Source organism: Lycorma delicatula, chromosome 10 (assembly GCF_047948215.1).
Source record: "Lycorma delicatula isolate Av1 chromosome 10, ASM4794821v1, whole genome shotgun sequence".
In the NCBI taxonomy this organism is placed as follows: domain Eukaryota; kingdom Metazoa; phylum Arthropoda; class Insecta; order Hemiptera; family Fulgoridae; genus Lycorma; species Lycorma delicatula.
This window is the reverse complement of record NC_134464.1, coordinates 56,393,302-56,418,389: the sequence shown is the minus strand read 5'-3', so window position 1 is coordinate 56,418,389 and position 25,088 is coordinate 56,393,302. Positions and strand designations below refer to the sequence as shown.

Sequence of the window (25,088 nt, the reverse complement as noted above, 5' to 3'; positions counted from 1 at the left end):
ATTTACAAATGTAGACCTTTCAAGATCCCGTTAGTCCAAAAAACACAAAAAAAAGTTATAGAAATTTCAGGAAGATCTAGGTATGTACGTAAATGTGTAAATAAATTTACTACTTTCTCCAATTAACTGTTTCAATATAAATTTTTCAAATAGAGTTCAAAACTTTCAATATTTTGATAATCTATTATAGTTCGACAAAATTAATAAAAGGGTAAGAGTAGTTGTCACCTATTTCAGTGTTGACGTTTTTATACTGGTAATAGAAAATTAAATTTTAGTACAATGAAAGCTTTTTCTTTACTATTTTTTTTCTTTTTTTTAAGTTTATGACAAAAATCCACCCTTGGGTTGGTCAAGTGGTGAACCCTTCTTCCCAAATCAGCTGATTTGGAAGTCGAAATTTCCAGTTTCAAGTCTTAGTAAAGGCACTTTTATACTGATTTGAATACTAGATCGTGAATACCGGTGTTCTTTGGTGGTTGGGTTTCAATTAACCACACATCTCAGAAATGATCGAAGATAGACTGTACAAGACTACATACACTTCATTTACAATCATATATATCATCCTCTGAAGTAATACCTGAACGGTAATTCCTGGAGGCTAAACAGGAAAAAAAGGGTTTCTGAAATAACTGCATCAAACCGGGCCGACTTATTGAAGTAAATAGTTATTCCGATAAACAACTTTTAAACCACAAAAAACAAAAGAAAAGAATGGATCCCGTACTTATAATATTTTTTTTTTTTAAATTTTAATTTTCAAAACTGAAAATCAAACTGAATCTAGTATTAATGTAAGTGACATATGAACTTTTTTTTAAAAAAAAAGGTGCTCGCATGAAATCCAATAAGAATTTATAAAATTTGTTGAATGTTTTCTAATTTCCGATATTTTATCTGTTTTGCAATTTTGGCTGTAATTAAGATGTTGTATGAGTTAGCTGTCAAGCAAGGGGCTCAACAGACCCCAAATTTTCTCATCAAAAATTATCTTTTCTTCTCAGTTATATTTTTACACCGTGTAATTTTTAATTCTCCATTTGATGAAGATCGGTAAAGCAGATGCAAAGAAAGCAGATTTTATTTATAAAAAACAAATGTAAAAAATCTGCTTTTATAAAAGCAGATTTATTTTATGTAAAGCAGATTTTATTTATCTTTTCAGCGATTGTCCTCCAAATAATGCATAATTAAGCCATTAATATATAAAGACCCTGCGGCGTACATTTCTTAATATTTATTTATTAATTTGTATAAATATGTTTTGCTTAAAAATATTAAAATTTATGATACAATTGACTTTCGTCATTATTTCTTTTTTTATTTATAGATTTCGTGATTTTATGTGATAATTAGAGGTAATCAAATCATAATAAAAAAAATCAAATAATTACAATATTAACAAAACCGTATTAATTTTTTTTTTTTTTTTTTTTTTAATGCTCATTCCTGGCATCCAGTACAATATTTTTAAAAAATGTTTATTAACATATTTCAACTTTCCAAATACTTGAAAAGTATTTGGAAAGTACTTTTCAAAGTAATTTCGTTCACAACCATTTTTTATCATTAAAACCGTTTCCTTGTCGATCATTCTTGTAATAGAATCTATTATTCCAACAAAATATCTATTAAATTAAATTCTTCAAAATGTTCCATTTTTTTTTTTTGTAACGAAATTTTAAATATTTCAGAAAGAAATTATTCGTATAAAAATGCTTATCTTAGATTTTGAACCTATATTTAGTAAATGTTCTGATACAATTCTTATTTCACTTTTAAAATAAAATAAATAATTTCCTTCCAAAAATCTAATAAAATTTCGAGTATTATTGTCGTAAAACATACATCGAACCCGATATTCGGAGATCACTACATTTTAATTTTAATTTTTAAATTTCTTATTATATAGTTTGTATTATTCACCGTTATCATAGATTTGAAAAAAACACTTAAAGATATTTCGTATAGTAAAAATAAATAATTTAATAAAGCGATTAACTTCGGTCAGCAATGAAAAAATGTACAAGATCCCCCTCAACCTTTTCGATTCCGATTTTATTTTGAAATTTACATTATAAAAGGACATCGACACAATTGGAGCAGAAATTTATTTTTATAACTTCTTTTTTTCTTCCCGGCGGTTAATAATAATAAATAAAATAACAGACCAGAAAATCTTTCATAACATTAAAATGTTCTTTTAAATGCTTACAGATAACATTTAATTTTTATTTAGACTTACTGTTAAATTTTTATTTTATTGAATTTAAGAAAGTAGAAAGACAATTTAAACTTTAATTTCAATTTAATAACAATAAGATTTAAGCAAATTGAAAACATTTAAATATTCGATTTCCAGTACAAAAATAAAGAGTTTATTTATTTCTTATTTTTCACTCTTGTATTATTATACTTAAAACTTACCGATAACTTATAAGGCAAGATTCAATATAATGTATCAATTGTCAGGTTGAAAAGTCAGCCGCACGCTTTCTTCACAAATCTAATTTGATCCAATCAAGTAACTTCAACAGCTTACCTTTCTACAAGTCGTATCTTTTTTTTCACGTCGAATAACACAAAACATTTCTTGTACTTTTGAAATGCAACAATCTATAGACAGAGTGAAAAAAAGAAAACTGAACCCTTTGGGAAACCACAATTTCTTATTTTGACATGACATACCTTATTTTTTGAATAGTTGGAAAAATAACAAATATTATATATACACTCGAGTTTAAGAGTAACTAAATGTTTACATGATTTCGCTAAAAGTTATACGAATGAGATTTGTTTTACTGAATAAAAAATATTAATGTTCTTAAAGTAAATACGTATTCTGTACTAATATAGATAAAATAGTTTGATTAATTAGTCATTCAATTCCTTACCCTTACTTTATCTTTATAATGAAATACCTCTCTTATTCACTTGCTCTTGTTGGAATCAATTTCAACATTCCCTCCTTGTATTAATTACAATAATTAAAAATTTAGCATATAATCCTAATTTATAATCTAATAGTTTCTAAATACTACGCTGGGTGAGGGAAATTTCTGAATTATCCTACATCGTTTTTATTTTAACATCAAGCGATTATGTATAAACAGTTTGCTTAATTTAGGCTTATTTACTTCGGTAACGACAATTCTTCACGTTATTTTCAATAAGCTACAAGTCTTGTCGTGTGTTACAGCAACATTAAATTTGCTATTTTACATCTGATAGTCGATTGGTTTGATGCACTTCAGTTTTGGCTTTCCTCAGGTTTATTTAGTTGCAATTTTCTTCTTCTGGTTTAATTTAAGATCAAATATCGATTTAACTGAAATCGATGAAACAAACAACCTTTTGCGTTAGGCTACTCAAAATTATTACTTGAGCGCTAAAGTACATGACTCTACAGAACGCTTACTTCCGAGTATTTTTTGTAAAAATTTGGTCTTTTACTAATGTAAATTCATTAATTTATTTACGTTCTCATTTCATTCATAAGATGTTACATGTCGCTAAAATCTTACTGCATTTAGTCTGTAGCGGTTTGATTTTAAGTCGTTCATCTGGTAAATGTTCAGTTTGTGTACGCTCTAATATCGAAAATTATGTTTGCTTATGCATCCTGACACGTAAAAATGAGCTTCATCAGACACGATTAATTTTCAAAAGAGTTAGATCATCGTTTAAAATATCACGTACCGTGTTATAAAAGTGTAGGTGAGTTAGGTTAACGTTTGATTTTAATTTCTACACTATTTGAATTTTGCGTGGATGGAGATGTATGTCGATATGTAATATACAGAAAAGACTTTCCCGAGAGATATTCAACACAAGAAACTATCGCAGGGCAGAGCGTGTAGGATTCACAGCCGACTCCTATCTCGTTCGCTCTTCTATTTCTGTTGTACGTACGGTGCGCTTAATTCCAACGAACCGATCATTAATATTCCCGATAGCATTAAACTTTTTAATCCACTTTAATACGGTATTCCTTGATGGGATGGAATCACGTCGAACAATCTGAAAATGTAACTACGTTTTCAGATGTCCCTCTCCACACTTCCAATTTTACACTCGGTAGACGTACGCACGATAAAGCTGCGATACCCCAACGAACAATTCGCCATATTGACTATAGAACGCTGACGTAACAATGTACTTCCCATGATGCGCTTCTTCCTTCCCCCTTTCCACCGACTAACATTGTACATTCTCAAATATCACGCGATGTCAAATCCGTTATAACCTACTGATTCATCCGTTATTAATAAAATACAAAATAATTTTTTGGCTACTCGTTGTACGCTTATTTAAATACAAACTCAAATATTTTGTCGGTCAACATTTTCCTATTTTATTTAATTATTATTATCATTTAATTTTATAATTAATATAATAACTAATTTTCTCCATTAACATGGTCTATAATTTGTTTGTTTTTTCCTGTTAGTTTTATATTTTTATTTTGCTCTAATCATGGTATTTTTACATGAGTTTCTTTATTTTTTGAGACCCCAAAAGAAATAGTTACATTTTTCTTTTTTAATCTGCGGTAGAAAAAATCTACCATTCTTTATATGATCTATATAAACTTAACCTTTCTTTTTCCTGTTTAGCCTCCGGTAATTACCTTTCAGATAATACTTCAGAGGATGAAATATATGAGTGTAAATAAAGTATACTCTTGTACAGTCTCAAGTTTGACCACTCCTGAGATGTGTTGTTAATTGAAACCCAACCACCAAAGAACACCGGTATCCACGATCTAGTTTTTAAATCTTTAAAAATAACAGACTTTACTAGGACTTGAACGCTGGAACTCTCGACTTCCAAATCAGATGATTTGGGAAGACGTGTTCACCACTAGAATAAACCGGTTGATGAACTATATATATACTATAATGCGAGAACTTTACTCGTTTTACGATTTCGTAATATTATAATTTGAATAATATATTTATTTATTTATATATTTATTGAACTTTTTAACGTACAATTAATTTTATTGATTTCTTCTTTATATTATAAATACTTTTATTCTAATTTTTTTTTTTTATTTTTTTAATGTATAGGTTGAATTGATGAATCCAGGTACATCACATCCAGAAAAGAGTGAAGAATTAGTAATAGATACACATAAAGGTAAAGAAGAAGGAATTATTTTACCAGAAGAGAGTCAATTAAAAGAAGACGAAATAACAACTGTAACGTCAATAATAATAGAACGAATAACAAATAAAACTTTAAATATCGAAAACGATAAAAATAAAAATAATACAAATAATATTTCTGACGTAAAAGGAAATGAAACTGATAGAGTTGAAGAGCAACAAGATGGATCAGTACAAGACGGAGACATACTTAAACGATCAGCATTACCGACACGACATCAAGTCGAAGCGATCGCTGGTATCAGTGCAGCTTTTGCTGTCTTTATTGTTTTATTAGTATGGAAATGGAGAAATAGATGTGTAACATCACCTCATGTAAAGCTGGTAGAAGATGAATTTTTAACTTCAGATTTATTTAAAGGTAAGCCGAGTGAAATTTTATTTTAAGAATTAAAATTAATAAACTCTAAACATGTAAATTTATAAATGAAAAACTCAAAAGATTTTAAAAGTTAGAAATTAAGCGGTTACGAAAAATAATTGATGGGATTGTAAAAATTAAAGAAAAACATAATTTAATTGTTTAGTTATCTTATAAGAATGATATATCTCGATTTGTTCCGTGAAGATATATAAAGGATTTCTGTGGTGATGTTTCATCGTTTATTACATTTAAAAGCAATAATTATATATAGTTAGCCGAATAGTTACATAAACTCTCCCCGGAATGATTTATTTATTAAAATGTGATTTAATCTGATTGAATATTCAAGTAAAGATAATATGAAAAGAACATATCGGGCAGATATTGGTGATCTATATGAATAAAAATGAACATGTTGGTTTGTTCAAAATCTTAAATCTCCGAAAGTTCTTTGCCGATAGCTTTGAAATTCTGACACACCTTTGCATTCTAATATACGCGTGTTTTTATATACCTACTATTTATATACCTAAGATGTCACACTTGTGACTAGTAAAAACATGCTTTTTTTGAAAAACAACACACTTGGGCGTAAAAACAACACACGCTATACTAAATATTTTACTATTCCATTTCAATGTTTCCGATATGTGTGTTTGCTATAGACTAAAAAACTACTAGACCTATTTACGCGCGGGAAAAAGGGAGAAAGGGAATTAGGAAAAAATCGAAAAAAGTAAAAGGAAAGAAGGGGAAAATAGAAAAAAGGAAAACGGGGAAAAGGTAAAACGGGAAAAGAAACAGAAAGGGGAAAGGAGAATAAGAGAAAGAGGGATGGCGGAAATGTAAAGAGGAAGTGGGGCGGAAGGGAAAGGAAATATGATAGTATGAAAAGGGGAAAAGTTAAAGGGAAACGAGGAAAGGGGGAAGGGAAAGGTTAAATTTTGTGAAGTTCTCTAATGTTCATTTTGTTAATGTTTTATCAAACTTTCAATTGTGTTCATTCAATCTATATATATATATATATATATACAGCGAACCATTGCCGGGTCTGCTAGTATTTTTATAAAATAAATTTTATAAATGAATCTGACCCGGAATAATTCAAAAATAAATATTTTACTCTTAATCGAATATAATATTAATAATAACATATTAGTAAATAAAACATCATAGGTAGGTAGATACAGTAACCCGCAGATAAAAAAAGAAACTGTCCCCGCATTTGATCGGATTGATTGCGGCAAAATGTGGTTTCCCATTGTTAATTTTCCATTCGTAATCGTGACCACAGCACAAACGCAAAACTTACAATTAATTATAAAACAAGCGATCTACGTAATTAAAGACCATATTGTTTATTTAAAATATAAACACATGAATAACATTTAAGACAAATACTTAAAAATAATATATATAAAAACTAACTGCAAAATAATCCACAGTTCAGAAAACGTTAATGAAACTTATTTCAGTATATATTTACGTACACGTCGAACGGGTTGAAGGAAGTTCACGGTTTTTCTACTTTTAATTACAATAATCAAACATTTTTTTCGACAGAGTACTATTGTTTCTGTAAATAAAGTTATTAATTGCATTTTATATAAACAAGTGGGAACATTTTTTTTTTTTTAAAGTGGATCGGTAATTTATTAAAAATGCAAAGGAAACATAATAAAGTTATTTTTTTCGTAAACTAAAATACTGTGTTTGTTAAAAAAAATATTTCTATCGTCAAACAGTTGTACTTTTTAAGAATACGTGGGAAAAAATTCCGCCTTCATAAATATAAATACAAAAATAAGTTCACGTGTTTAATTTTCTAAATATTGGTTAATTTGATTCATATTTATCGGTTCCAAAAATGATCTGACAGCCAATTTATGCATTTTAAAGATACAATCTGACTTTTTGATGTACCATCAAGAGACGATAATCAATCTGATCATTTCGGAAATAATGTAAAATTCAGAAATTTCACAATACGAGTGAATAAATATTATCTTTCTCATTAATGGGAACTCTTATCAACACGATCGGCAGTGTTATTTTGTCTAACCGAAGAATCAAAATGCAATGGTTTTAGTCATAAATAATGTTGGATAACTTACTACCTAAATATACGAATGACGTAATGATGACTTTATGACTTTGAAATACGTCCTTTCATAAAATAAATTAAAATATAATAATAATGAAAAGATCGATCTAAATACTAATTTTTTTACGTTTTTAAAAATATAAACGATTTGTATTTTTTTTAAATTCTTATTTTAAGAATTTCAAACAAGAAATCATTAGAGTGTATTATGATAATTTCTCTAACGATAATTTATTCTACCTCCTATTTTTATTGTAATTCCAAGACAAATTATATTACACGAAAATTAGTGTATTTAATTAAATCTCGACAGAATGTTGGTCCGATCATTTTTTTAGCTTTTTTTAACACCATGTGGTAAAAACGTATAGCCTAAAGTAATAAAAAGAAAACATTTTAATATAAAATAAGAAAAATAAAATCATTGCTTCAACGACGCTTAATTCTAGTAATTATTAAAATAAACTTCACAGATTTCACGGTGTTTAAAAGAAAATTAAGTTTTATTGGTAATTCTATTTTTTTTCTTCTTTCTCAGCAATTTTATATATTAAAGTAATAATTTTTAAACCTTTTTATTTATAATGGAATTTTTAATCTCGAATAAAACAAAAATTAATCAAATATTTGTATATATTACATAATATATTTGTATATATTAATAAAAAATCTTTTTTTTAATGCATTTTACATGGCAAAAGTGAAATTAATGTAAAAGATTATAAACATCCGCCTTTCTTCGTTAGTATTGTTGAACGTGAATTAAAAATTCAATTAATTTTATAATTAATTTAAGGTTGTGCTAGTTTTGGTAAGAAATACTTCAAAAAATAGTAAGAGACAAGTGTATTATATTTTACTTTCATAAGATATTACCTATGTTCCTTAAAAATACAAAATTCTCAAACGAAATGAGTATTCTTAAACAAAAAAAAAAAAAATCTAAAAAAATGAACAAATAGATATACCCTTAAAAAAAAAAAAATATATATATATATATATATTTTTAAAACTTAATAAACGTCCATATTTTTGAAAAATAATAATAAATTATAATAATAAACCAAAACTTATAACATCGTAAATTAACAAAAAATTAATATTAAGAATAAATAATGGCTTTTGTTCTTGATTTAGTACTTTTAGCAAAAACCGAAGCTGAAGCACCCACGGTCGATCTCATCGTAAAATCGTCGTCGTAAATCAACTTTCGAAGGGAGTTCTCAGGTTCAAATCCTAATAAAATAGTTGCTTTTATTCGGATAGATCCTGAATATCCTGAATTGGCGATCGGGTTTCAATAAGCTACACGTCTCAGGAACGGTCAGCCTGAGTTTGTTCAAGACTACACGTCTACGGATACAGTTACAGTACACCTGATAAGTCGATAATGACTTTAATTATCGATTCGAATAAAAATGAAACTTTAAACAAACGAGCAAAAGAAGCTGAAGCGAAACAACCCCAAATCTTAGAAAAACTCGAATATATAATAGGTTTACAAATTTCATATGAAAAAATAAAATGGCTGTCCAACACTCAGATTAAAAAACAAAGAAATTAGAGTACCAGAGAATAACAAGATAAAAATGGTAAATATATTCATATATTTAGGGGAAAATAATAATCCTAACAGTACTAGGTAAAAGGAATGAAAGCTAGAAACATAAAATGTAAATATCGTATCATTTAAACTGAAACCCGTAGGATAAAAAATACTTATTAAGAAAAGCTAAATTAAGTCGCTATATAACTTCTATAATCTCTTACTATTTAGAAATACTACAAATATTTTCTTAACAAAAAAATAAGTAGAGTTGACAAAGGAATCCTCAGAAAAAATTGCGGCCTGAAATATAAAGATGGAATGTACAGACTAAGGAAAGCGGAAGAGTAATATAATCAAGAAATAGGAAATATTGAAACAGCAATTAGGAGAACACGAACTTAATTTTACAGGCATTTATATAGAATGAACGATAACAGCCTGAAAAGACAATTATTATTTTTTTTAATATAAAGTGCATCGACTGCTTTGATCAATTTGCCCTATGAGAATGGAAATTTTTAGCGTACGAAAAATGCCATGCCTGACTGAGATTTAAACCTCGAATTTCCGGATGAAAGGCTGATAAATATAAAAACAAATCGGTACAAACAATTCGGAAAAGACATCGAGGAACTGAAGTTAAGCAAAAATTTTATATGTTAATGATTGAAATAGGTTAATGAATCTAGGTTTCAAGAAAAAATAAAACCTAAAAGAAATCTGAAGTGGAGATTTGAAAGAAGAATAAAAAAAAACGAGAAAATTTTGGAAAAAGTAAAAAGCCAAATTATATCAAATATGGTTCAACGTTGTCTTGAACAAAACATAAATTAAAAAAAACATTTTCAAGATAAATAAATAAGCAAATATAACAACAGAGAAAAGCTAGCGAAACATTTGTGTAGACAAAAAAAAACTATTAAAAAGAATATTATCTCATAAGAAAAAACAAAACTACTATTTAAGAGGAAAACTAAAATAATTAGAAAAAAAATATTAGGTCCCGTAAAGGATAGAAAAATTAATCTTAAAAGCAACAATGAAATATATATACAAATATAGAAAAATAACGTAGAAAATGATAAAGCTAAGAAATTGTTATTCTTCGGTCACCAGAATGACTTTAAAAAAAGGTTAACTATATTTATGTCCATCTATAAAATTACTAAATCATAATATCATTAAATCTATATTAAATCATTGTTTTTTCCATAAAAGGAAAAAAAGAAATAAACCTGATTAATGAAGTTTAAACAAGAATTAAAATTTAAAAATATAACAGGAAAAGATGTTAAAGATAGAAAAAAAATTATGATGTTGCGAAGATTTACTGGAAAGAGAAAAAGACAGCAAAAAAAAAGGAGTAAGGAAATACCTGATCCTAAACCGGGAAATATCAAAAAGGGATATCAAAAAGTGAAAAATATTTGAATGTATTCTCGTACATTTATTAATGTAAAACCACAAATTTTATTCAACCATTTGGGTAAACAAATTATAATAATTTTATTTTTTATCATCCAAAGCATTCGTCTTTGCTTCTACTTTTCCTATAAAGAGGCAGCAAATGAAAAGTGTTCGTTAGATGGTAAAAAAAAATAATTAAGTTGTATGAAGGAAAGATAGTCTTTTCTTAAAAATATCTTTTTTTTAAGATAAAACTGATGGTAACATGCATTTTTTTTAAAAAATATTTGAACTTTCCTTATTTTTTAATAAACTAATTTTGTTTCTTTTTTGTGTTACAGTTGTGACTCATCGTGGAAAAGACAGACAAAAAACGCTTTTACCGCTCCCACAGGATGCTGTCACGTGACAAACTAACTCAGGATATGGACATCCTGTTCCTATTTCTGTCTAAAAAAAAAATAATTACGATAGAAAAGTAAAAAAAAAAAATAAAATAAAATATTATGTACTTGAAAAAAAAACAAGAAGAAGAAGAAAAAGAAAGTCATCTTTACTGTAAATAGTATTAACGATGTTCCTAAGTATTAATTAATATTATTATTATCGTATTACTGTAGTTATTTTAGATTAATTCATTTTAATTTAATTAAGTTATTGTATAAAAAATAAAATTGTATAAACGGCTTAAAAGAACATAAAAATGCAGGATTAATGTTTCCTTTTTCAAATAACAATAATAAAAATAATAGTAGATTTTGATATAAAATTAATGAATGTACTGTACTAAAATATACATTCAAGAAAAGTATTCATTAAACACGTAAAACTCTCACCTTAATTGATTCACAAATGTAATATTCCTAAAGGAAGTAAAAAAAAAAAAACAACAGAATAATGAAATATTTTGATGTTTATTTAGTTTAAGACTTATAAAAATCCTTCTTAAATACATGTATAAAAAATATGATTAATAAAAATGATCATAATTTTTTATAATATTTATTTTATATAGAAAGATAACGTTATATTAATGGTGTTTTTTTAGAGCAGCACAATTAAAACTGTAAACAACGTCAACATGAATAAACCTCAATTATTATCAATACTTTTATAATCCAAATGTAAAATGACATATTAACTCAAGAGTTTATTTTGTGTGACTTAAGACTGTTCTAAAATAATTTTATAACTAGTTTCATACTATTACTACAGATACATGCTTGACTTTTATAATTTGTTTTTTATATAAAATAAAACTATAAGCTTTTATTTCAATAGAGTCTGTGTTGATGTTGGCCTTTCATCTTAGAAATATCATAATTACATTTAAAATTTTCAGATAAAAAAAAAAACAGAAATTGAAAATTCTTTGGAATTCTGTTATATAGCAATATGTTTATTAATTTAATTATATTATTCATAGACAAAGTTTAAGATAATAGTCGAATTTCTATTTAATGAAATTGAAAATTCTTTGGAATTCTGTTATATAGCGATATGTTTATTAATTTTAATTATATTATTCATAGACAAAGTTTAAGATAATAGTCAAATTTCTATTTAATGAACAAAAGAATTTTATTGCGTTTTAATAAATTTGATTTTTGTGTATATTCTGCAGTTAATTTTCAATTAAAAATTACTCAAAAACTATTAAATTAAAAATTACGCAATTAAAATTTGCTTTTTATATTTTTGAGTAATTTTTAATTACTTAGTAATAGTTCAGTATTGTAAATCTGTATGTGTATTTTTTTAATATAATTTAATAAAACAAGTATATAAATCCATTTAATATAAGAAATATTATCTAGGGTAAAAAATTTACATCCGAATGAAAAAAAAATATATATATATATTGTACACATATGATACATTTTTTTGATTTTGTTCTCCTAAGGAGAATAAAAGAAAAAATTATGATACTTAAAAAGAAATGATTCGAAGCAAAAGTAAATGATCTAATAGGTTAGGTCATACCGGTAAGGGCGTGGCTATAAAAGATTAAAAGGATTATGATTGGTTAAATCCCCCACCGAAATTCAACTCTCATCCAATAATTCTTTCAAATTTATACCCTAATGCATTGTATAGAGTTAAATATGAATATTATGTATTATTGTGCAAATTAATGAAATCATATAATCATTTAATATTAAATACTGTGTAAATAATTAATAAACTAATATAATTCAAAAAAATTCAATTGATTTATAAAAAATCAAGGAAAAAAAATTAAAGAGTTACTTAATAAATATATATATATATATATACAGAAGTATAACCAATAACTACTTCTAATCGATATTAAAATATTAAGTACAAAAATTCATCAGAATAATCGTTTAATTAAACATTACTTCTGATTATTGATGATTATTATTATGTCATTAATTTGACCTAATCTTTTTATTTAGGTAAATCGATAATCAGCAACGATAAACCTACAGCCTATATTATAATTATAATCTAAGCAAATGTAATTAATGTAAAAACTAGATATAAAGCTTCAATTAATTGTACGTATTTCCTTACGAAATATATTAAATACAATTGAGGAAAAAAGTTAAATTATATTTATTAATAATTAATAGTAAATATTACTATATATTTAACGTATTATGTATAAATAATATTAATAATTTATAGTCTAGTCTGCAACTGTATTTTATTGTAATGTACTATTTGTATTGTACTGTTGTATTGTATTTATCTACGTAAATATTGCTGTTTCACTGTGATATTCATTTTATTTGGCTTTCCTCTTTTAACAGTGTCATTTTGTAATAAAAAATTCAAAACCAAAATTAAATTTTTAGTGTTTTAATTTTATCCTGTGAAAGATTACATAGTAATAAATGTAAAAGCCCTCACTTCGTCTTAATCGATTGATCCCGTTTTCTGAATAGTTAAATAGTTGCAGATTGGCAAACTTATCAAAAAAGACAGTTTTCGGAAAAATATCCCCAAAAAAGTATTTAGATTATCAAATTTACAAAAAGTTTATTTTTAAAAGGATAAAAAACCGGTAGAGCTGAAAATATGCAACTACCAGGGTCTGCTTAGAAAATCAGTAGCTTATTATCAGTAGTTAATAAATTATTTTACTTCATTTACTCGTAAAGAGGTGTGAAGGAATACAACGCAATCTTTTTTAAACTAGCTTATCTAGTTACAATTGTCTAATTGTTACAATATTAAAATTATTCACGAATATTTACTCCAAACGATGCCCGCTTAATCTGCATTTCGAAATTTTCCTAAATATTTTGTAAAAAAACGGGTTGTATGGTACTAAATATTATGTTCCGTCATAACTTCACAACTTCCGAATTTGATGTGGTAGAGACCTAACTTTGGGCTAGTCCTTAAGAGCTAATCCCATTTTTATACGACTGTACAAAAAGGATTGTAATATATTTAGGGTGTGTGTATGTATGTATATATAGTTATTCTACTTTGATAGATCAACGGCTGAACCGATTTATATGTATGAACCGCACTGGAATCCTTACGTTACCGGTTGTGTCATAAGATACATAAATATGCATTTATATTCGTACAAGTTTTTTTGAAAACATTTCGTCATTCGACCATCACCAGGAAACGTTTTATTTCAATTTAAAAGTATTAAAATTAACATTAAAATAACAATTGTTCGTTGAATTGCTGGTAAGTTTGAATTTTAATTTATTTTATTTAAATATAAATAATCTTATATACCAATGGTGCCATGATTGAAAAATAGAAAATGTATTTATATGTTTAAATAAATTAAAAGAATTTCAAAAAAAATTAAACTATATACAAAACTGTACCCGCACGCTGTTTAATTATTCCATATTAGTAATTATCCCAGTGATATTTAAGCATGGAAACAGCTTTATACTGCATATCTGAGAGGTATTTGCAGGCAGAAAGTGATAGGTTTCTACTAGTTAAAAAAAATTCTGCTATACGGTGGGTTTTTTATTTTTGTCTGCCATTTTAGATCCGCATTATTGAATCAAATCCAACATAATTTTTTCATTCTTTTACGAAGTAATGGAAGTATTATGATCGCGAAAAATTTTGGTTTTCAGATTTAAACGAAAATATCCATTTTAACTATCCCTGAATCCATAGTTTCGGCGTGACAACTGTACGTACGTACGAATGTATCTCGCATAATTCAAAAACGATTAGCCGTAGAATGATAACATTTTATATTCAGGACTGCTGTAACATCTAGTTTGCATTCTTTCTATTGATTGCAATCGACTGAACGAAAAATGACCAAAATCCAAAAAATTTGGTTTTTGGATGCAGAAATAAGCCCTCATTAAGAACTTTTCAACGATATATCATAAGTGGTACTTACTTTCATTGGTTCCAGATTTATAGCCAAATGAAATTTTAATTAATGAAATATCTTATAGGGGGAAGGCATATCGGTTCGAATCCGCCTTCATATATATATATATATATATATTTTTTAATTTAAACATATTGATTTATTAATAATTATTATCCTCTGATTGTAAAAAAAAATTAACGATAAATAATAATTCAATAATAACAATAAAAAAAATCCTGAATTTATAAGTGAAATAAAATTTTATGTATTTTTCATTTTAATTCAATTTTTTTTTACAGAGGTTAATAATTATTAATAAATCAATATATTTAAATTTAAAAAAAAAAAAATATATATATATACATATTAAATCGGATTCGAACCGATGTGTCCATAGTTACGGATTCCGACACGCTCTCACTAACACCAGATAACTACTTGAGCAACGTGAAACAAAATTAATATAAAAACTAATATAAAATGATGATACGGACGCCACAAAAAAAAGTGATGCACTGTGGTGGCCACCACAATGAAATTGTGTAACTGTCCACTTTATTAAAGAATTGAAGGATCGCATCTCACTTTCAAATGAAATAAGTTTAAATGAAGTGCAGCAAAAAATTTGTACATGTAATTTAATACGCGTACAAGGATGTCATGCGGTGTCAACATCAGATTTTTTAAAATAAGAAGTCGACATAAGACACATGATTTCGCTTTAAAATTTTACAAGAAAAAAAATGGTGTAACCCGATTCTGTTAATGCCATCATTATCGAGTTATCTTCAAATTTGCGATGATGGAAAAATCGTGTTAAAAATAAAACGAGGTAAACGCGCTGCATGAACAATTTTATTCCATTTTACATACATAATGCATAGAATATTAAATTTAAACAGTGCCACAATATTGATAGTAATAAACAACACAACAACAAATAAAACGGATATATCAACTGATAATATTTACTTTGAGTATTAAAATATTCATTTTAAAATTTTAAATAAATGTTTTCGGTCGTAAATTACAAATGAAATGCATTTTGAAAGCCTACCATTCTACAATACATCTTCAAAATATTTACTCTCTAAAGCTTGGCAGTGTGCTCAACTCAAGTAATATTCGTTTCTAACTTGTATCATGTCTGGTGGTAGACGTGCAGATTCGTCAATTATTCTTCTTTTCAATTCGTCAACGACTGCAGGTTTTGTTTTGTAAATATTATGTTTCAAGTACTCCAAAAAAAGTAATCCAGAGGAGACAGGTCTGTGTACCTGGCAGGCCATTCTATGGCTCCTCTACGACCTATCAACGATTTGGAAATTGTTCATTTTTAATTTTTCGTGCTCTTAGATAATAATGACGTGGTGGTCCATCTTGCTGAAACCATAACTTATTATTTAATTCTTCTCCAAAATTTTCCCGGATATTTGGTAAAATCCTATCGGCTAACAAGTTGCAGTAAGCATCTCCTGTGAGATTGTCATTTGAAATAAAAGGCCCTACAATACAATGATCCGAACTTCAAATCAATCTTTGAGAACATGCTGCAGAAGTACAAAAATTTAGGCTGTTCTATGAGCTTGAAGGTTTACTTCCTAAATTCACATCCGGACTATTTTCCTAAAAATCTGAGAGCGTTAGCGAAGAGACGGGTGAGAGATTTCATCAGGACATCAAAGAAACGGAAAGGAGTTATCAAGGAAAATGGACCTCTACGATGAAGTCAGGCTATTGCTGGATGTTACACCCAGATGTGTAGAGAACATAAAAGGAAAAAATACGAAGCAGAGTATAAGCCGTCCAAAAAAAACTTCGACACATGAAATAAATTTGTATTTTACAAACTTCGGCATTAAAGGTGGGTGAAGAAAGGGAGTGGTTTCAAAAGGCATAACGTACCTCATATAAAAATTAATTTAAAAAAATGTATTTTAAAATGCAGTATAACTTAGGCGTATTAGATTAAGCTTATTGTATGGCAATTTTCATTAGAAATTAAGGGATCAATGACCTCTCCGTCCTCCTCTTCAGACTATTCAACTGTTTAGCTATAATGCATAGTACAAGCCAAAAAGTGAATATATTGTATTACTTTATTATAAAAAAAAAAGTTTTACATTTATTTTAATCTATCACACTTTCTCAATTTTTCAACTATTTATAAATTTTGAAATTTTCGATTTGCGAAAAACTCTGACGTGAAGGAATAAATAAGATTATTTTCGAATTCAGCGCTAAAAATACATAAGAATTAATTATCAAATATTAAAAACACAACCATTTCAGGCTTGTGTAATGTTAATCAAACAATTACTTAATGTAATTGTTATATTATTTTCAATAAAAGGTAATGTTAAATTTATTGAAAAAAAAATTAAATAATAGATTAATAAAAATAAAATAAATATTTGTTCCAAATATTCAAAATTATCCGTAAACTTCTTTAACAATGTTACCGATTAGTACTATCAAAGTAACTTAATAGATTGATTAAAGTTAAACCACTATTTAGAAAGTTTACACCTGATTAAGGATTTTCGTATTGCTAGTTTACGGCTCAAAAACATTTAATAACGCTTTTATATGAATCTACTGATTTTCAGACATTTTCTTGAAATCAAAAGAAAATGATGTAGAATTTAAGACAAAGATGTTAAAATTTCTTCAGTATTTGACAGTAAAAAGACCGGGTATTTTTTCTAATTTATAATAAAATATATCTGCTCGTCTATATTAGCGTGCACATTACGGAAAATATATAAAATCGCTCAGTTCTCAATTAACGTTAATATTAATAAGTAACATATATTTGATTGTAGGGAAAATAGTAAATTTTTTTAACAAAAAGAAGAAAAATCATTCCATCATATCTATAATACCAAAAAATTGCTTGCGTTTAAATGCGTAATTCCAACGTTATTATCTCACACGGAAACCAAAAACTTTCATGGAACCCATAGACTTATGGTAATTTTTTAGTTTAGTGATTGTTCTTTAATGAAAAAACAATTACTTAGTCAAGTTAATAATGATAATCCTAAGCATACAAATTCTTAAAATATCATTTTTTTTTAACTGGTAAATTTTTTAATGTCTAAGAAACTGCTTTGAGTTTTTTCTTATCAAATACGTTAGTGTCTGTAGTCGCTAAAAATAATCATCAACACACGAGTAGCCTATTTACGGGCCCAAAGCTAACCGGCCATGTTGACGAAACACCTACAATTTACTATACAAGAGATAGAAAAAAAAAAGTTGTTAGACGGCAATTAATCTAATTAATAATAGTTAATATACTATTTTTTTTTTAATATTAATATTGCATTGTTAATTATTAAAATTTCATGTGAAAATATCATTAAATTTCATTAAAAAAGAAAGAACGTAAATATTCTTTAACATTTTTTTGCATTAGAACTTTACGTAAAACCAATATCAGTATTTAAAATACATATTTTTATTTTAAATTAATTTTAAAAAAAAGTTAAAGACAAGTTTATTTCAAATTGTAAAAATTTTTAAATGTTCAATATCCATAAAAGGATTTATTATATTCACCTCAAAAATATTAACCAAAATGTTTCTTTTTCGGAATCCTAGAGTTACTTTTTCGATATTTTTTTTCAAATCAGTGGATATTTGGAGGTATTTTTAGAGAAATTATGAACATAATTTCATCAAACTTAAACTGCGCTCGGGCTTCGCTCACTAACCTACTTTTTTATTTTTACTTGACGAATCTATTGAAACCTGAGTCTTTCAAATTTACCTAAGAAAGGTCTAATATAAGTATTATGCTTATAATTATAGATATACATTATAAATATAATGTAATCAAACTTAGCCTATGCACGCTTTGCTCGCTAACCTGGACAGTTTAGGTTAAGTTTGGTTAGATTATATTTATAATTTCTCTGAAAATACCACTAAATACCCACTGATTTGGGAGGAAAGAATTGAAAAAAGTGGCTGTCTGATTCCGAAAAAGTAGCACCAAAATATTTATCAATGTTTTTAATTATTTGAATAGCATTAGAAAAAAATTGAAATATTTCCATCTTAATTATTTTTTGTTCTGTAATGTTGTCACTCGCCCCAACAATCGTTCTTTTCAAACACAGCTCATGTTGTGAAGTCGAATACGCAAGGTTAAGTACGACTAAAACCGAGTTAATTTGATGATAATTTAATTTATTAAAACTTATTATCAGTCCAATGTACTATACGAAATTCAGGGTTCTTTTAGAGGTAGAGTTCATAAGAAAGCTATCTATTGTAATGGTTACCATGATTCGACTTCCGGAAAATTTCGATATATCTTCGCGTTTCACATCTTCCAGACCCCAAAACCAGCACCGTCACTCAAAAGTTTATATATATATATATATATATATATATATATATATAATCACTTTCTTGTGGACACAATAACTGCCGTAATTTTGCGTCGTCGATCTCGGTCGAGTTCGTTAACGACCAAAGTTGGACCACAGGGGTGGAAATGGGGTGGCTTTTTCGAAAAAACAAAATATTGCTATAACTTTCTTATTAAGTAAAATATTGAATTTGTTTAAAGCTCTTACTATTCTATGGATAAATGATTAAAATTTATCAAAGTAAAGTTTTTTGATATCACCAAACATTGGCACAGGAGATAGAAAAAATTGGGTTTCGAAGACAAAAAAAATCATACTTCCCTTACCATGGAAGTATCTTCTTTTCATCCCTTACTTAGCACCGGTGAAATCTACCTCCGTCTTCCGGCGTGTCGAAAGGGATTTTTTTTTAGAAAGGACTTAATTCTATGACGTTATGTACGAAGCCTCTTATTGTGAATTTATTTTTATTTTATTACAATAAAAAAAAAGAAGCTATCAACTACCTTTCTATGTTTACAAGCAATAAAGCGTATTGGTAAAGAAAAAAATAAAACTAAAAGAGTCAAGAAAATAGTTGTTTTTTTTTTCATTAAAAAAAAATTATGAACGTATTTTAAGCTGATAATTCTCTCTCCTCTCAGGAAAAGGATAGTGGATCTTGTTTCCCACCTCTAGTTTTTGTTTTAATGCGTAATTTTTGGCTTTTTACGTTTTTTTTATGTACTAAGGTTTAAGTCATTTTATTGAGGTAGTTGTAAATAACTGTTTCCTATGTTAACTGTTTCGTTTAATATTCTTATAAAGAAAAATAATAAATTGAAGCTCTGAGAAGAACTGAATCTTTTTTTTAATACAGTGTTACTTCAATAAAAATAAATCAACAAACTGCTGTACAGCAAAATTCAAGTTTGTCTATTGGCAAGCTCTGTGTCTTGTTTGGAATGTAAACTGCGGATAAAATAAGGTAACTGATTAATGTAGGTAGAATTAGATAGATAAACTTACGAAGGATGTTTAATTTTGGAATAGAAACAGTAAATTTCTTAAAAACGTCTACGATAACTATAGGGATTTTATAATTGTCGGTCGGTATTATATGGAATCGATTAAACAAAGATTTTGGTTCAATAATTTCAACGTTTAAAGAAGAGAAACTGTATTTTACTAATTCTAAAAAATTAATTCAAGAAGTTGTTTGGAACAACAAAAAAATTGTCAAAATTGTCGTTGAACTCTAGAAATAAATACGTTTTCATTTGGAAATAATCTTTGCCTTTATACAATTAGATAAAATCAATGAATAATGAACTAGCCCATCGGATTGGTCTAGTGGGAAACGCGTTATCGCAAATTAGCTGACTTCTCAAAATTCTAAGTGGTGAACCCTTCTTCCCAAATCAGCTGATTTGGAAGTCGAAATTTCCAGTTTCAAGTCTTAGTAAAGGCATTTTTATACGGATTTTAATACTAGATCGTGAATACCGGTGTTCTTTGGTGGTTGGGTTTCAATTAACCACACATTTCTGGAATGGTCGACCTGAGACTGTAAAAGACTACACTTATACATATTATCCTCATTCATCCTCTAAAGTAATACCATAGTGTGGTTCCGGAGGCTACACAAATAAAAAGAGAGCGAATAATAAACTAGCAATAAATTAATTTTGATGTTTAAAAATAAATTGCACTTACATTTAAAAAATATATTAACATTATTATTTAATTTTTTATTTATTTATATATACATTTAAAAATTAAATAACGATTTGTTTAATAATTCTGATCAAATAATGGAATTCATTGTAAGAAAAACAAAAACATTTTATCAAAAGTATACTATTTTTTCCTTTCGTAATAAAGAAAAAAATCATTTTCAATTAACTTTTAGCATTTATCTATATTTTAATTAACATAACTACTCTTTCTTATTTTTTACTTTTAATTAATTTCTGTTATCAATTAACTGAAAAGAAAAAAATAAAAGATCAATAAAGAAGACAACTGGTAATTTGAAAATACTTCGATTTATATAAATGGATACTTTTTATTATGGAAAACCAATATCTTTTTTTTGTTTTTAATAAAAAAGAAAAAAAAACTGTCGCTAAAATTTAGTTGTTTGTGTGTTGGTGTACGCGCACGAACGTAGTTTTAACAAATAAATAAATTGTTTGTTTTTTTTATACCTGTGCTTATATCAGAGGTGTTAAATTTTTTTTGCCGATGAGTTTAAAACTTCATACTTATAGAAAAAAAGTTTTCTTCTATTCTCATACAACTTTCTTGTTAATTAATATTTATAAAAAAATTAATAAATAAAAATTAAAAAAAAAAATTGAAGATAAACTTTTGCGGTTCTCATTTTTATTTTTAAATTTTTCACCAACTACTTTACGTTCATCTTTATTTCTCTAATATCAATTTATCCCAGCAATAAAAAAATTTATTTTTTATTTATATTCCTAATGTGCACGTAGCAATGCAATGTTCAATTAGTGAACATTAAGCAACTCCCGTCGTGGCCCGATGAGATGAAATATGTATAACATGTAAATGAGATGTAGTCTTGTACGAACTCAGACCAACCGTTCTTAAGGTGTGCGGTTAACTGAACCCTAATCACCAAAATACACCGGTATCCATTGTCTAGAATTCAAATCCGTCAAAAAGTAACTAATTATTGTTAGGATTTGAACGTCAGAATTGTCAACATCGAAAATGTTCTGTTAAACAAGTGACTTGGAACGACGAGTATATATTACATAAACAGGCCGGCTTACCACTACACCGGGATGTACCGGCTTCTTGGTAGACAGTCTTATTTGTCCTTCACGAATAAATTATTACTGTATTAAGGTTTTCCTGAAACCAATACAGAGATATGGTGCACAAATACGGGACGTTATTTGATATTTTTTGTTTAGTTTTAGAAGTAGAATCCGAAAAAGTATAGCCAGCCCACCATTTTAGAAACACTGTATATTGTAGAAAATTTAAATATTTTATTTTCTATTCCTAATGTGTACTTGAAATCAGTTCAATTAGTAAACAATAGGCAACCCCCTCTCACGACCTGATGAGATGAGAGTGCATGACATATAAATCAGTCTTGTAAAGACTAAGACCGATATTCCTGAGACGCGTGGTTAATTGAATCCCAACCTCCAAAGCACACCGGTATCCATTGTGTAGTCTTAATGAAATGTAAACGAGAATTAGTCTTGTACAGACTAAGGCCGACCATTCCTGAGACGTGTGGTTAATTGGACCCCAACTACCAAGGTACATACATTTGTTTGCTTGGCATTTCACCCGCCACCCCCCATTCCGTCGCTCTAAAGCATAAGACCGAATGTCTGTGCCACAAACGGCTACTAAGCCTCGAAACAGTTTAGCGTATCCTGACCGGCTCCTAGAGCTGACCTATAATCGTGAGCGGAATAAGCGTAATACCATCCACCATTCGCTGGTGTGTCCCACCGCCCACTTGTCTTATATCACTAAAATGGGTAGTTGCACCCCGTAAACTACTGAAACATACACGACTATCAATAATTAAATTTATTTCGTCAAAGACAGCAATTCGCTACCACGCCTAGGCCGCTGAATGCCAGCTAGTACCTGTCCACCATTAAAGCGATTGGAGCATTTAACCATCTCGTAAAAGGTACACCCATATCCATTGTCTAGTATTCAAATCCGTATAAAAGCAACAAACCTTTACTAGGATTTGTACTTCAGAACCTTCGACTTCGAAAATCAGCTGTTAAGCAACTGATTTGTAATGAGTTAAGCACTAAACCAGCCCATCGGGGTGAATTATTAAAATACAATTTATTTTTTTAAACAGTAACCTAAAAGGTTCATAGTAAAAATAATAAAACAAGAAAATTTGTAACGTATTCAGTAAAAATTGATTAAACTTATCAACCGATTATTCAATTTTAATAAAAGATAATTTTTTTTTTACTTAGCATTTATATTTTATACCGTAAAAAAACAAGGTTTTAGAAAACTTAATGCTCTTCAATAAAAATTATTTTTATTGTACTATAGCTTATTTCTCTGTTTTTTTATGAATAACAAGAATAAAATGACAGGAAATCCACTTCAAGTTATCTATAATTAATATTCATAATTTACCTAGTTATTGGGAATATACATCAACTTATTCCAATATTAGATCAAAGAATTGAAAAAGAAACGGAAGAAGTTTAAAAAAAGGAAAAAAATTAAGCCCAGGGTTCTTTTGTACTATTATTTCAACTAGTAATAACCGATTACATGATCTGGAACTAAATCTGTAATATATTAATTTTCAATTTAAAATAAAAAATTTCTATAAATGCATAATTAATTTATTCTGAATATCGATAATTTTACAAATAAAATTAGTAAAAGAAAAATGTTATGTGAGTAAAATTAAATCGTTTATTGCGGTTTCATTTAATTTCCAGTATTATATTATTTATTAGTAGTATTTATTCAATAAAGTTTTATAATCATTCTATAAATTAATTACCTCTATAAAACATTTTAATTGAACAAATACTAAGTGCAGAGTGTGGGTATAACTGCATATATCTAATAAATATATTAATTTATTAGATAAAACCCGCAGGATATAATAAAGTGTATTTTATTCTCTTTAATTGAAATAAAATATATAACGAACAATTATTAAATTCTTATTGGAAATTATTAAACACTGTTTCTATTATAATTTAACAATTAATATAATTCACCTTACCAGCACGTTGATATGTTCTCTACATATTTCGGCTAACTTAGAAGCCATCATCAGTGGTTAAAATTAATGAATAATGTCAAAGTTTAAAAATAATAGTTAAAATTTAAAAAATGTCATGACTGTCCTCGTCCTATTATACTCGGTGAGTATTAGTGTACTCAGTGAGTATACTAGTATGACCGGGACAGTCACGACTGTTTTTAAATTTAAAGTATGATTTATAAAATTTGACTTTAATACATTAATTTAAACTCCTGATGATGGCTTCCAAGTAAGCCGAACGATTTAGAGAACGTATCAACGTGCTGGTAAGGTTGATTGTATAATTATTAATTTATTTATTAAACATAGCGGTAACATGGTTGAGAAATTGTTTTTATTATATTTAAACATAGTGTAATTTAGTTTTTCTACAGTTTTTTATGTAATGGAATTCCTTACAGATATTCAGACTAAGAATTTATACACTATTAATAAAGAAAGACAACTGCATTCCAAGCATCAGAGGCTCCCCATTACGGAATGGGGAGTAAATAAAAAATGTTAAATTGAAACGGTAAAACTGTTAAATCGTTTTTCGGCACCGGAATAAAAAATTACTTAAAAAAGCTTCGACCTACAACAACCCTAACCAAAATTACAATAATTTTATATTTTTCACAGCTAATTTCAAAAGCGATTGTACAGTTCACTCCAACTAGCGGTCTCATACCGAAAAATGGATCATTTTGAGATAGCTGTCGAGTAAGGGGGTCAATTAGGATCCAAATTTTTTTTTACTAAACATCTAGATTATTTTTTCATCAGTTATAAATATTATATAATTTGGATAACCTCATTCAGTCAAGGTAGTCGATCGACTGGTAAAAAATGTTGACTCCAAATTAGGAGTTAACATTTTTTTACTAGTAATTTTTTTCTCAGTTAATCTTTAATGTTTTATAAAGTTTAAGGTGAAAAGATTACATCAAGAGGTTTAAACCCAAATTTTTTTACTGAACATTTTGATCTCTTGT

The 25,088-nt window shown here is 27.4% G+C and overlaps 1 protein-coding gene across 1 annotated transcript in view; it reads left to right on the top strand.

Moving 5' to 3' along the window:
* LOC142331542 (uncharacterized) overlaps window positions 1-11,493 on the top strand; it is a 123,500-nt gene extending 112,007 nt beyond the window's left edge. The window contains exons 5-6 of the mRNA XM_075377530.1: window positions 5,076-5,535; window positions 10,940-11,493. Coding sequence (XP_075233645.1) covers window positions 5,076-5,535; window positions 10,940-11,007 — 528 coding nt within the window. The 3' untranslated portion in view covers window positions 11,008-11,493. The remainder of the gene's footprint in view (window positions 1-5,075; window positions 5,536-10,939) is intronic.
* Window positions 11,494-25,088: the final 13,595 nt, after the last annotated feature.